Source organism: Carettochelys insculpta, chromosome 15 (assembly GCF_033958435.1).
Source record: "Carettochelys insculpta isolate YL-2023 chromosome 15, ASM3395843v1, whole genome shotgun sequence".
NCBI lineage: Eukaryota > Metazoa > Chordata > Testudines > Carettochelyidae > Carettochelys > Carettochelys insculpta.
Window position 1 is genome coordinate 30,279,420 of NC_134151.1, and position 14,583 is coordinate 30,294,002.

General features: G+C 43.0%; 1 protein-coding gene across 1 annotated transcript; it reads left to right on the forward strand.

The window, feature by feature from the left end:
• The first annotated feature begins 7,252 nt into the window (after positions 1-7,252).
• LOC142021210 (rho GTPase-activating protein 24-like) lies at positions 7,253-11,646 on the forward strand. The gene is made up of 2 exons (XM_075009756.1): positions 7,253-7,817; positions 9,795-11,646. Exons 1-2 carry the CDS (start codon positions 7,564-7,566, stop codon positions 10,045-10,047), a joined length of 507 nt encoding a protein of 168 aa, XP_074865857.1. The 5' UTR covers positions 7,253-7,563; the 3' UTR covers positions 10,048-11,646.
• The last annotated feature ends 2,937 nt before the right edge of the window (positions 11,647-14,583 follow it).

Here is a 14,583-nt window from a genome sequence, read left to right on the forward strand (position 1 = left end):
ACCTTATAGACTAACAGATATTTTGGAGCATAAGCTTTCGTGGGCAAAGACCCGCTTCATCATCTACTTTCTCAGAAAGGCAATTTCTGGGGTTTGCATTGCAGTGTTTCACTAGGCAGCACAGAGTTCGTGCTTTGTTTCCTAGAAGTTCTCCTCAAGTTCCCATCACATCTCTCCAGGCCTCAGTATTGCAACCATGCTGCATGACGAAGTAGGTGTTTGCCCACGAAAGCTTATGCTCCAAAAAAATCTGTTAGTATATAAAGGTGCCACAGGACTTCTCATTGTTTTTCAGATACAAACTAACAAAGCTACCCCTCTGATCATTTTCAACACTGCTACAGCAACACATAGACAGCATTTCTCACCAGGGTCAATCATCCTTCCTGTGAAGTGTGTTGAAAATGGATGTGGTCTCATCTTTATTAATAGCTGAAAAGTTTTCCACACCAGCTGAGGAAGAATCCAATATTGACAACCGTGGTCAACCTGTTCATTTTCCTTGTAGACGAAAACTGTCATTTGATTTTGTGTTACACATACACCTGCTCCATATCCTTGAACCACACACACTGATTTAAGTCTCCACATACACCCTGGCAAGCCAGAGTTTGCTTGCTGACCTTTCTGAAAAGTTCATGCTTCAGTCAGCATACAGACTGGTTCATGTTTGATAAAATGTGAACAGACTTGTATTGTTTCCTCTCTCTTCTTTGTTACAGATCAGAATAGCAAGATATTGGCATGAGACCAGAACTAGGAGAAAAATCCCATAACTTGCCTACAAAAAAATATTTCAAGCATGTTTCATTTGAACCACACATTGCAACATCTCTAAATTCTGGGAAAAAGGTCATTCCAGACAAGGAATCTTCCGTTCCATTCTATGGATGTGCAATTAATTCAAAAGAAAAACAACTTTTCAGAACATCCCAGGCCTATTCAAGCTGAAGGTTTAGACCCAAGTTCTTCCTCTGCCTCTGGGTTAAAAAAACAAACAAACAAATAATACAATTCTTCTTTTGGTCATTGACCTTTACCTGGAAGAAAACTAGTGCAAAGAACCTATTTCATTTACTTTCTCAGAAAGGCCATTTCTGGGATTTGTATTGCAGTGTTTCACTAGGGACCATGGAGTTTGTGCTTTGTCTCATAGAAGTTCTCTTCCAGTTCCCTTCACATCCCTCCAGGTCTCAGTATTGCAAGCATTTGCAGCATGCAGTGCTGCCAAACTTCCAAGTTCAAAAATCTTGAGGCAAGCCTGAAGAAATCATGCATGGCATTAGCTTCAAAATCCCAAGATTTTATTCTTGTTAGTGAATCCTGTTTTGGTGTCTGATTTCTGAGCTCTCAAGGGGAATCACTTGCATGTGCGTATCCATGCACCTTCACACATACATTTCAGGCCACTTAATCTGAAATGGACCTCTACATACACTGGTGAGAGGAGAAGAGAACATTGCTTTTTTCTATTGACAGATGGGAAGGACTCTTTCCCCTACTCAGGGCACGGCCCTCTACTACTACCATAGGAACCTGCAGCAGCTTTTTCCTCCAGGCAAGGCTTCTGCCCTTGTCTCCTGCTCTCTAAATGATGCCTTCTGCCTGCTCCCTTATCAGGCTATGGTTCTCTGCCCAGTTCCCTTTCTTTCTTGCGACACTGCCTGGCCCACTCTTCTGCACCAGTTCTGAGAAGCCCAGCACAGCAAAGGAAGGAAGGAAAGGAGAACACTTGGGCCAGAGGAAGGCTGCACATATGGTTTCTCCTCTTACCCTTTTCTGCTTTTTACAGCCAACCTCCCTCCTAAGGCTCCACAAATTTGTGCTCACTGCCTGCAGTTCAAGGTACTCTGCGTGCCCTGAATGAGGCACAGCTCCAGCAATGGAGAAGCACAGAACAACGGCTCCTCCTCCCTTCCGAGCTCAGCAGCAGCAGCAGCAGCTTCTTTCTCCCAACACACCACAGGATTGGGGAGCTAGTGCCCTGAGGGACTCAAGCCTCCTCTGAAGGCTGAAGAGGAGGGCAAACACTGGGGGACTGCGGGAACCTCACAGTAGGAAGGAAAGTGAGGAACAGGTGCACAAGGGAGCCAGGGCCAGTGTTTTTGCATGTGCGTGCACACACAAACACACCGGGGTTGGCCAGGGGGGTTCAAACCACCAGAAGAGTGACCAACAATGTGTTATTTTCTTTCCTTAAAAAAACAATTTATGATTTTTACTACACTCAAAGACTTTTACGTTCAGACCTGATTTTTTAACCCTATGGACCTGACGATACTAAGGCCATCAAGGGTGACTAACTTTTGTCAACTAGAGCTAGACTCTCCGATTCGTCAAGCCCCAGGAGGCTTGCATACATCTCTCTAAATAGCTGTTTGTACAAAATTATCCCTTCTTTTTCATCAGCAAGGCATTAGGCGCTCTAATTGGATTTTCAGACACTGTACTGGAGCAACCACAATGATGTCTCTAGTGCAGCGTTTCCGATTGTATTCAGCCACAGAACCCTTTTAAACTCGAAAGACTTTTGCAGAACTCCATTCCCAGGCTACACCCCCGTTGGTCCCCATAGCTGCCCCTCCATCCCGAGGCTTAATCGCCCTCAGCCCCAAAGACAGACAGATTTCTTTTTAATTTAACCTGCCCCAGGCCCTTGAATGGCCCCCTCAAGGACTGAACTCACACCCTTGAGTTTACAAGGCCAATGCACGTCTGCAGTCTATGTACCAGAATGCTCAAACTTTCTACCTCATTTAAATTGTACGTTTGCTGGGGCAAAGACTGCATCCTCCTTCTGCTTTCCAGCACGCTGAATGTAGTGCTAGCACTCAGATAATACTCAGGATCAAAACATGTTACACTCACCTACCAAACTGATTTCTTAGTGGCTTTTAGTTCTTTCTGCAAAAGTAGATGGGTAAGCATAATGTACAGCTGAGTACATGTGCTCAAGATGAGAAAATCTGAAGTTCTTGATACTACTTTTCTCAAAGCATTGGGATTAGGAATGGGTGTGTGCATTTGTGAGAGAGCAGAAAGGGTGCTTATGTGTATAAACCTTTATTCACAAAACACAATTAAGCTACGGAACTCATTGCCCCAGGACAGAAGAAAACAATTTAGCCGGATTCCACAGAAAAATTAAGTATTCAGGTGGTAAATAAGACTGTTGACAGCTAGCTGAAGTATAAATATATGTCCACCGCAATGATTCTGCGGAAGCAGACAGATCATTATATGATTGAGGTTAGGAAGATAACTTGACTATCGTGTAAGTATCGCATAAATGCAATTACAGCTGTTTTACACTTTCCTCTAAAGCATCCAAAATGAGTCACTGCTGGACACCATCCCTTACTGCAAAGGTGTTCTGGTGGACTGATGCATATGACAGAGCAATTGCAAAAGCACATTAACTCCTTCAGTGAATCAGAGTACCCTCTGGGCGTTGTGAAAAGGAAATTAAGAAGGAACTAGCTGACTTTTTTCCTCCTCCATTTTATCTCTTATTCTATTAGACACTTGGGAGAGGCAACCTTTTAATGGGTTAGCTGTTGGTAGCAGAAAACTAGGGAGATATTTCATTGTGATACTGTACATAAAATTTTAAAAATGAATGAAATGTTGAAGTGCTGTTTGAGTCACTTGTACATCTTTGGTGGAGTTAGTACATTGTCAGGCAAAATCTGCATCTAAAGCACATGGCTGGCAACTTAGACTGGCACAGACTATTTCTGGTTTATGTACATCTAGTACCTAGTGTTCTGGAGCTGCTGCCTGTAGGTGTTACCAAAACACAAGTCAACAGTTCAGATAGTGCTAAATTGCTACATACAACACAGAAAAAGACAATTACCTTTTTCTGCAACTGCTGTTCTTCAAGATGCTTGGCTTTTATCCATTCCATACTTGGCGCAGGTGCTCACTCACTTGTATCCATACAGGACCAGCGCTGGTGCCCTCTTGACTAGCCTACAAATGGTGTGGTATAAGAGGTGCCACCAGCTCCCCACACCTACAGTTCCTTCTTGCTGGGAAACTCCAACAGTGGGTAAGGAGGACAGGATGTGGAATGGACACAAGCAACACATCTCAAAGAACACCAGTTACTACAAAAGGTAAGTCTTCGAGTGCTTGCTCATATCCATTCTGTATTACGCGACTCCAAGCAGTATGAAGGCAGGCCAGAGATCTTTTCATGCAACACAGCTCTGCCAGTCCAGCATTGTCTCTGGCTTGCTGAGTGGTGACAATGTGCCATAAATGGGGAGTGGAACAGACTTGAGCAAGCACACAAAAAAGAACCACTAAGAGGCCTATCCAGAAAGATCAAATCCATCCAATATCCATGATCTCCAATGCAATCCTCGAGAAGCTGCTCTCTGAAGTTTCCTGCAGATTGTTTGCACAGATTTAATCTGCTGAGTCTAAAAAAGCCTTTGAAAAAAGTCCTCAAGATAGTATATATCTTCAAAAACATTTAGCTTTATAAAATGTTGAGGAACTATTTTTCTCCCACCCACCACCATAGAAATTATATCATCTGCAGAAAATGAAAAGGTGACAGAAGAATAAGACTGTCAAAGAACGTAATAGAAAGTCACTTCTAAATGCAGAAAAAGTCCTTTATAGAGCTCTGCCAGGCCCAGTGTGAATATGTAGTTTGCTCTACTTGAACCTTATTTGACAAAGCATGTGGTACACTAGTAAAATCTCTCTCGTTACCATGCCCTCAACCTCCTTCCTTACATTAATATCAACTTCACTACAACGCTATCGAGAGTTCATTTCCCTCAGAAGCTTAAGATTGTTCACTTCCATTTATATCCATCCAGACACTTCAGCATAGAAGCATCTGCAACTCCTCCAGTCACAATTTACCGAAGACTCAAGAGAGCTAGGTGGCAATCACACTTCAATCTCAATCACATTCTGGAACCATTTCCTCACAGAGCTAGAGAATGATACAATTTTGCCAAGCGTCCTGGTCAAAAAAATGTTGGAGAAGAAATTATACATTTGAATGTATAAAGGAAGGAGGGCTTTCACATTTATGTAATGGCTGCTACTCTTTTCAGTTGTCTGCCTCTTCCTGATTTCCACCCCCCGTCCCCTTTTTGTCAGGGAGTAATTTATTGTAAAAGATAGAGAACTGAATTCTTCAGAGACTCTAGCCATCAGAAATAGAAGATGTGTGTAAAGCAATCACATTAGTCCAAGGAAAAATGCCTCTGGAGTACTGAAGGCTTTTGTTTTGTAGCAATTGCATTTTTTTGGTTTTTATTTACTCAGTACTGTATTTCTGCAAAACAGAATCTGTGACTTTCACTCCTTTGGTCTGCAGTTATCTTGCCCTCAACATTTATGTAGTTCTTATTTCTCTCAAGTCCTCTTATGATGGTAATCACAAGTTTTCCTTAGATTTACTTAATATCCAATCTGCTTGTTCAAGTTTAAGGACTGTTTTGTGAGGAGGGTCAGAGTAAAAATTTCTAAAGTCCCATTTAGTTTCTGTGATCTGCAAGGCATTTACCAGAGCTCTGGGCAGAGTGTGATGAATAATACTGTATTATTCAGGAAGAGAGGGATACCTTAGAACTCACGAAGTAGATTCTGAAGTCTGCCTTGGTAAAGGCTGGGAATTGTAGTCAAATTGTATTAAGTCAGCCCAAATCAATCAAAACTGTATTCACAACTGACTAAAAGCTGCATTAGCCTTGTCCAGATGATTTTACAGGTCTGAGAAAAGAAAAATTCCATGAAGGACACTGAACTCCCTCTAAAAAGGGTTATAAATATTTGACAGCTTCAGTCAAGCTACTAAAGTTTCCCAGTAGACTAGGGAGTCTAACGGAAAGCTGATGGCCTGTTTTTCTATAGCAAAGGGGACCAACTTTCAATTTTGTATCTTCCTGTGGGATGGATCCACCATTTTTAATCTGACAACTAGAAATCTAGGATATAGCAAATTCATAACACCTTTTAAAATAAAAGAAGCAACATAGCCTGCCATGCTTACAAAGAGGTTCATGGAAGCACCAGGCTCAACAGACATTTTTAAAGCATACGTGGAGTTACTTTTTTGTGTGTGCAGCATTTTCAGGGGTTTTTTTTTTTTTGTCAGTTTTATAAAAATACAAACTCTGAGTCACGTGAACAGAAGAGAGAGTAAAAACATCAGAAAGAGGGACTCAGCATGAATATTGGAAAACATGCAAAAAATAAGGTGGAGCTGGAGATTTCTGATTGGTGCCGAACAAGAGAATTAGCCGGACTATGGGAGGTCAATATCGTCTAGCAGCATTACCAACACATTTAGTGGTAAATTACAGCTAAACAACAGTACAGAACACAGAGCCAGGACTGGTGGCTGTAAACTTTATGGGACCACGGGAAACTTGACCACACCCACAGTAAGTGGTCATTCAGCTAACTAAAATCATGCCAGATTATGGATGTTGCTGGATTAGAGTGTGCCACATTAGAGTGGTTCAATCTGTAGTTTATTTGTATTGGTATTTACCTTAGTAATTTTCCCCACTGTTCAAACTTCACCTTCTTCCTTGTGCCAAATGACTGAAGGAAAATGCTCTCCAAATTATTATTAAATTGCTTTAAAATAAAACAGACTAATTGTAATTACAAGCTTCTTTTTCTCCTCTTCAAATTTTCTGTACTTGAGTTATGTGTAGTTATCGGTAATGAAGTTGTACTTTACTTATTTGTGTATCCTCTGGAAAAAAGACATTTAAAAATAAATGTATATGTAAATTGTATTCATGTTAGCTAATTTTTCCAACAAGAGCTGAAGTTTAAGTAGATAAAAAGAGCCCTAAGCTTCCCTGACTTAATACAGTACTTGTCCTTGATACAACAGTGGTGAAGAGACAGTGAATAGCTTTACTTTAACCATGCAACAGTTGATGTCAGTAATAAAAAAGCACAGCAAGCTGTTTTCCATTCATGTAGTTTTTCTCACGCCAGGCAGGCTAGACACAGTGTGCCCAAAACAGATTTAACATGCCTCTTCCTTAATCTGTGGAACATGGAACACAGGGAGCCTTGTATTCATAGAATACAGACCCGGTATCCCCTTCTGCTCCAGGTTAATGACAGCCAAGTTTAAAATGACAGAACATTTACCAGAGAAGAATGCAACTAATAATGCAGACATCTACGAAATGTGCCACCCCCAGATGCCATTCAAACTACACAGAAAAGATGGAGGGTACACAAAAGAGGTGGTGTCTCCTGGGGATAAGAACAAGCCAGTGCAATGAGGCAATTTTGCACATTGGACTTGAGGCACCGCCCATTCCATATCAAAAACAAAATCAGAGACTGAAACAAGATCCAGGCTTCAACAAAATGGAGTATTTCCAAGTATTTGAAAAGCTTCAAACAGCTGTGGTAAGGAAGAAAAGTTTCGCAGTCCAGAACAAGGCAGATGTATGAAAACAAGCTGTCTTTTGTAACAAAATGGAACTCATTCGTTTACAAAGCTAGTAGGGCTTGAGCAATACTGGTCAGGGCTCCAGGGCTAGCTCCCTTTGTGAGATTATGTTTGAAGAAAACCCAACATCAAGGTATTTAACCAGGTCTACCTGCCCAGCAGAGTCCCAAGAAACTAACACAGCTATTTCCAATGTTCTGGGGCTCCAGGAAAGCTTGGGACATGGCCCAGCAGACAACAGTGAAGGATCTCCTACTACGAGTGCCTTCTCAGTAAATTCAACTTCATTGCAACGCCATCTTCTCAGCCTAAAGAAGCAGATGTCCAGGCAGAAGGCAGAGTATGAAGCTAAAATTACAAGGTAAGGGATCTCAGACTATGAGTTTTCTGGGGCAGGGACTGTGTGATGTTTGTGCATATTCTGCCTACTGCCAAGAGGCAGAGATCCCCAGCTGGAGCCCTTAGAAACTATTGCAATAGAAATAATGTTTTTTTCACATTCCAGTGTGAATGTTTCCCACTGTCTAGTATTTACAAAAGACCAGATTTCACTCATGTTACAGAGTTTAGGCTAATGGCACTTATTTAAAATTAACAGAAGTCAGCATCATTTGAGTTGTCTGTAAATTTTCAAAGCATTTAACATTTCTTGAAGAACTGGAAGATTTAAAAAAAAATCTGTAGTCTGCTATTAAATTCTCTCTCTCTCCCCCTCCCCCCCCACTTTCAGCTAACATGAAGAGTTGTAGTTTCAGGGGTTGGTTTCAGGAAATAAGCCACACGAACATGAACTACAACATTATGCACTGACGGAGCACTTTTCAAAATTAAAGGAAAAGTCTTTGCAAAAGCCCAGAAGGGGGCTGGCAAATACTATCTTAATTGATATAGAATAGGGAACACAATCTGTCTTAGGCTGCTTAGCAAGTCAGAGACAGACCTGGAAGAATGCAGCCGCTTCTAACTCTGTGCTCAGTCAGCTGAACAGCGGCACCTGTTTAGTATATAAAAAACGTCTATACCTTCTAAACAGATGCAATCACCAGTTATAAGATTTCAGATAAATTATCCAAATGGAATATTTAGTTAAACTGTGATATACCTTCAAATAATTTTAGTGACTTGCAGCTGGGGATATTTAACTTGCCCTCTAAATAAAAGAGCAAGAGGAATCTGCTCGATAATGAACATTTTCGGAAGTTTGAGTTTCATAGGATAGTGCCATTTTCAAAGGGCGTTAATCATTCTGTTTAATACAGTCATTGCCTGTAAGCACTGCAAGATGAAGCCTCATGTGGCAATATACTGATACAAAATATTTTTTGCTCAGCATTGAAGAAACCTTGGCATTTCAGATGAATGCAAATAATGACAAAATATTGCCTTGCCATATATTATGCACGTCTTGCCTTACAATGAAAAGAACAGGAAATAATGCACTTCAGACAAAATGTCAGAGGTCTTAGATACAATCAATCACCGTGCTGAATAATGTAAAGATTAAAGTAAAAGAGCTGTTCCTCCTTCAGTTCCATCATTACTATCTTGTGCCTAACATCTCCCTTGCAACTTCAATCAGGTATTGTCATTCAGTTTCTTGCCTAAAAATGGTTGTATTGGTGTTTGCTATTGAACAGGTGCAGAGTGTTCCACTGTGGAGGCCTATCACAAGTGAGTGACATAGTTCCCACCTGTCTCTATTCCATATAATACAAGTTAAAGCCCCCTGGAAAAGTCTGGAAAAGCAAATTTTGATAGCTATTAATTTTGTCAGCACTAGATAAAGAGAGCGTGCAAGGATTCTGAACACTTAGGGGATTCCACTAAAATCTGCTGTAAAATCCAACCATCTGTTTTGAGGAAAGTGTTTACATACGTGTTCTAAGTGAAGACTGTATACTGATCTATATCACCTGTCTTCCATAACTCTTAATATTAGCAGAATTTCACACAGCCTAAGCCAAAACATGTAGGTCTTTGTACCGGAAATGGACAAAATTAGTTTTTACACAGCTCTACAAGGTTTACCAGCATGAGCATAAAATAGAGAACTGTGTTTGCCTTTAAAAAGGAAAGAATTTTCTCAGCAGACTTGGTACCCTCAACTCACTAAGTTTCAGAAATTGGACAAATTAAGATGATGGGAGAGAAGTGCATCAGCAACAAGTTGAAGGGGTACTTAACATAGTCTGCTTTCAGAATACCAAGTGCCTCTCCACATTGCTATTTATAGCACCCACATGCTTAAAATCAAATTCTGTTTATAAATTTAGGTTTCTCATGAGCAGAGAAAAGAAAAAAGCACCCTATAATCTGCAATTGTCTGTCTTTCCAATAGCTTGCAGCAGCGGAACAAAGATCTGCAATCAGAGATTAAGGATCTACATTCAAACCTCTGTCAGCAACGGAAATGGTACAGTCTGGTGGAGATTAAAATGCGAAATGCAGAAAGGGCAAGGGAAGATGCAGAAAGAAGAAATGAAATGCTCCAGAAGGAAATGGAAGAGTTTTTTGACACCTTTGGAGAATTAACAAATGATATGAAGAAAGCAGAGCGAAAACTGTTCAAAGTTTTTAAACCAGTGGACTAGACCAGTTTGCAAAAGAGATATCTGATTAAATGGCTATTCTCATTTCAATGCAGAAAATAGATTCCTAACTGCAGAATAAGTTTGTATTACTAAACTAAACATATTTCAATTTTAACAGGAGGATAAAAATGCAGTGTTTTAATAAACCAAGTAAGTAATGCTACTATTAATTTCAATAATGTAAATCACATTTTGAAAGCTATGTTATATTGTTTTCCTACTCATGTAAAAATCTTGTATTTGTTCAAGACAATCCAAAAACTGCAATCAGAACAGCACACTAATAAAAAGTCACCTCAGAACTAAGGGAAAGAAAATCACCTTTATTTGAATCCACAGGAAACAAAATTAATTATATTTCAGTCCGCCTATTTCCCCAGCCACAAAAGCCGTGTCTACACGTGCACGCTACTTCAAAGTTAGCAGCACTAACTTCGAAATAGCGCCCGTCATGGCTACACGTGTTGGGCGCTATTTCGATGTTAACATCAACGTTAGGCGGCGAGACGTCGAAGCCGCTAACCCCATGAGGGGATGGGAATAGCGCCCTACTTCGAAGTTCAACGTCGAAGTAGGGCACGTGTAGACGATCCACGTCCCGCAACATCGAAATAGCGGGGTCCGCCATGGCGGCCATCAGCTGAGGGGTTGAGAGACGCTCTCTCTCCAGCCACTGCGGGGCTCTATGGTCACCGTGGGCAGCAGCCCTTAGCCCAGGGCTTCTGGCTGCTGCTGCTGCAGCTAGGGATCCATGCTGCATGCACAGGGTCTGCAACCAGTTGTCGGCTCTGTGGATCTTATGTTGTTTAGTGCAACTGTGTCTGGGAGGGGCCCTTTAAGGGAACGGCTTGCTGTTGAGTCCGCCCTGTGACCCTGTCTGCAGCTGTGCCTGGCACCCTTATTTCGATGTGTGCTACTTTGGCATGTAGACGTTCCCTTGCAGCGCCTATTTCGATGTGGTGCTGCGCAACGTCGATGTTGAACGTCGACGTTGCCAGCCCTGGAGGACGTGTAGACGTTATTCATCGAAATAAGCTACTTCGATGTAGGCTTCACGTGTAGACGTAGCCAAAGTGACTGACCAAATAGACTTATTATTGTAATTCTAAAATTGGCAATATAATTTCTCTAGTCACTAGCATCAATGCCAATTGATAATGAGCAACCAAGGTCAATTCAAATGCAGGTCATGGGAAAGTTTAAAAACTTGCATATTCTCAAAACAAAACCAGAACAAAAATCAACATAATTTATAACATGAACACTGGGGTGGCCTGTGTTATAATGTTACACTATCAACAAATTACATAACTCTGGTTACTGATTGCCACTTCACAAGAACAACTCAAAATTGAGTGACATTTTTTAGACAAAACTGGGGGACATACTTCTAAATCACATTTCAGTGCCTATTACTACTTGTATTTCTCCTCAATACCAGTCTGGCAATTGTTCGTCTCTGTTCGAAATGAAAATAAAATTCCAGCTGGCTTTTGCCAAAAAGATAATCAAGTATACAGAAAGAAAATTCCCCTTTTGAATGTCAGTTGAACGTTAGGATTGGGAATTTTTAAAAGGAAACATACTCATATGAATTATGTAAAATAAATTTCCCTGATTTTAAAAAAATATCTATTTAGTCATCTATTTGGTCGGCATTTTTCAGATAATAAGCTCCCAAGTGATATATGCCATTTTCAGATCAAATTAATGGGAAGCTTTTTGATGGGCAAATAAATATTTTAACAGGACCAAATCCCCAGCTGCTCATCACGGTCTGTATTCATCAAAGCACTAGACTGTATTTCATTAACAGCATGTGCCTAACTGCTTTGCTGAACTGGGACCTACATTCAGCATGTAGTCCGTGGTTACCGAGCATTTCCATCTTATAATGTCCTAGTTTCTATCATTCGCAAGATGAAATTTTCTGTGTCTTCAGGACAAGGACACATTCTTGAAAGCATGAACATACACAGTCCATCAACGTGGCAGTGAAAATGTGCACTTCCTCCATGTGAAGAGGGAGGAAAAACAGAAGTGTAACTCAACTAAAATCTTCTCTCGCGCTTTAGCTTGAGGCAGGAGAAACTTGAGATTTGTTAGGGACGTTAGCCCGTGCATATTTTTGGTTGTACAGTGGGAGAGGGGGTGGAAATCAGGTTTGATTTAACCATGCTATAAGAGCTAAAAAACAAACAAATCCTGCAACCCTACTCTGTGTACGTGTACACTGAATCAAATTTTATTTTAGTGTGTAGGTGCACGTTAGGGCAACCACATTGCACTACGGCTAATATGGGACACTTGCCTCTGGAGATGCTCACCCATGTCAGGGCTCCTTGGTGATGGAGGCTGCTGCTCCACAGTGAGGCAGCGGAAATGGCGGCTCCACAGCCTTCTGATAAGGGAAAGCGGAAGATGGGGGCTCAGCAACTTGTTGGTGGGGGTGAGGATGGGGCAGGTGATGAGAATAGGGGCGTCACAGTCTCCCAGCTGGGGAAGGGGCATGAAACAGGGCAGCCTCCCCACAGAGGAGATTCCCCACAGCTGGAGCTGCCTCACCAAGGCACAGGGTGCCAGGGAAAGAGGCAGCCACCCCACGGAGGGGCTCCCTGGCAGCAGGAGCTGCCCCTCCAGGCATGGGGTACCAGGGAAAGACAGGTTACTCACCGTAGTAACGGTGGTTCTTCGAGATGTGTCCCTGTGGGTGCTCCACAATAGGTGACTACCCAGCAGTAACCCAAGATAGGAGGTGGGCAATCGGATTATGTGCAGCTTGTCCCCGAGAGGACCTCTGTAGAGAGACGGGTATCCTCTTGGAATACCCTGTGAAGGGCGTAATGTTTGGCGAAGGTGTCGTAGGATGACCAGGTCGCCGCTCTGCAAATGTCTTTTAACGCAACGCCCTTGAAAAAGGCTGTTGATGCCGCCACCACCCTAGTGGAATGAGCCCTGGGCGTGGCCAGTAAAGGAGTCTTTTTGAGTTTGTAGCACATTTTTATGCAGGATACAATGTGCTTTGAGATTCTCTGCGAGGAGAGACCTTCTCCTTTTGATTTGGGAGCGAGGGAGACTAGGAGTCTATCCGTTTTCCGGAAGGACTTGGTCCTGTCTACGTAGAAGGCTAGCGCCCTCCTCACGTCCAGGAGGTGTAGGCGCGCCTCTTCGTTGGAGTTATGAGGCTTTGGATAAAACGAGGGTAGAACAATAGGTTCGTTAATGTGAAACTCAGAAGAAACTTTGGGAACAAAGGCTGGATGCAGCCGTATGGTTACCGCCTCCTTGGAAAAAACAGTGCAGGGTGGCGTTGCCATGACTGCCGCAAGCTCGCTCACCCTACGAGCTGACGTAATTGCAAGAAGAAAGGTTGTCTTTATTGTAAGGAGGCGGAGGGGGACCGTGGCCAAGGGCTCGAACGGTGGTCCCATTAGCGCGGTAAGCACCAGGTCCAAGTTCCACGAAGGTGGAATCAGTTTCCGAGGGGGGTATAGGTTTACCAACCCTTTGAGGAACCTGGTAACCATAGGATGGGCGAACACCGTGTGCCCTTCCTCCTCGTATCTGAACGCCGAGATGGCGGCAAGGTGGACCTTCAACGACGATAGTGAGAGTCCTCCTCTCTTGAGGTCCAGTAAATACTCTAGTATTGTAGGTATAGGCACCGAAAGGGGGGTCAGCTGTTTGGTAGAACACCAAGCCGTGAAGTGAGTCCATTTCTGCTTGTAGGTCTTCCTGGTGGAAGTCCTCCTGCTACTTTCTAGGACTTGCTGCACTTCCTCTGTGCATGTGCTCTCTAGGGAGCTGAGCCATGGATTAACCACGCTTGCAGTCGCAGGCTTTGGGGGTGCGGGTGCACTATGGACCCCTGGGCTTGCGTGAGCAGATCCGGCGCCACCGGAAGAGGCATCGGTGGACAGTCCGACATGCGCAGGAGTAGGGGGAACCATTGTTGTCGATCCCACGTTGGGACTATCAGGATCATCCGGGCCCCTTCCCTCCTGGCTTTCTGCAAGACTTTGTGGATCAGCACTGTGGGAGGAAAAGCATAAAGCAGGGGGCCCCTCCACGGGATCGCGAACGCGTCCCCCAGGGACCCCCATCCCAGTCCTGCCCTGGAGCAGAATCGTGGGCACTTCTTGTTGTGCTGAGTGGCAAACAGGTCTATCTGGGGAAAACCCCATGCGTGGAAAATTGGCCGTAGCAGATCGGGACGGATCTGCCACTCGTGTGTGAGTGCAAAACGCCTGCTCAGCTGGTCTGCCTTCACATTGTGCGCACCTGGCAAGTATGAGGCTTTCAAGATTATATTGTTGGCGATGCACCAGTTCCATAAGCGGACTGCTTCCGTGCATAAGGCACAGGATAGAGCTCCTCCTTGCCTGTTTATATAAAACATGGTGGAGGTATTGTCTGTACTGATCCCGATGACTTTGCCTTGTATATGGTCTCAAAAGTGTCTGCAGGCGTTGAACACTGCTCTGAGCTCCAGTATATTTATGTGTAGTGACTGCTCCGTGGATGACCACAGTCCTT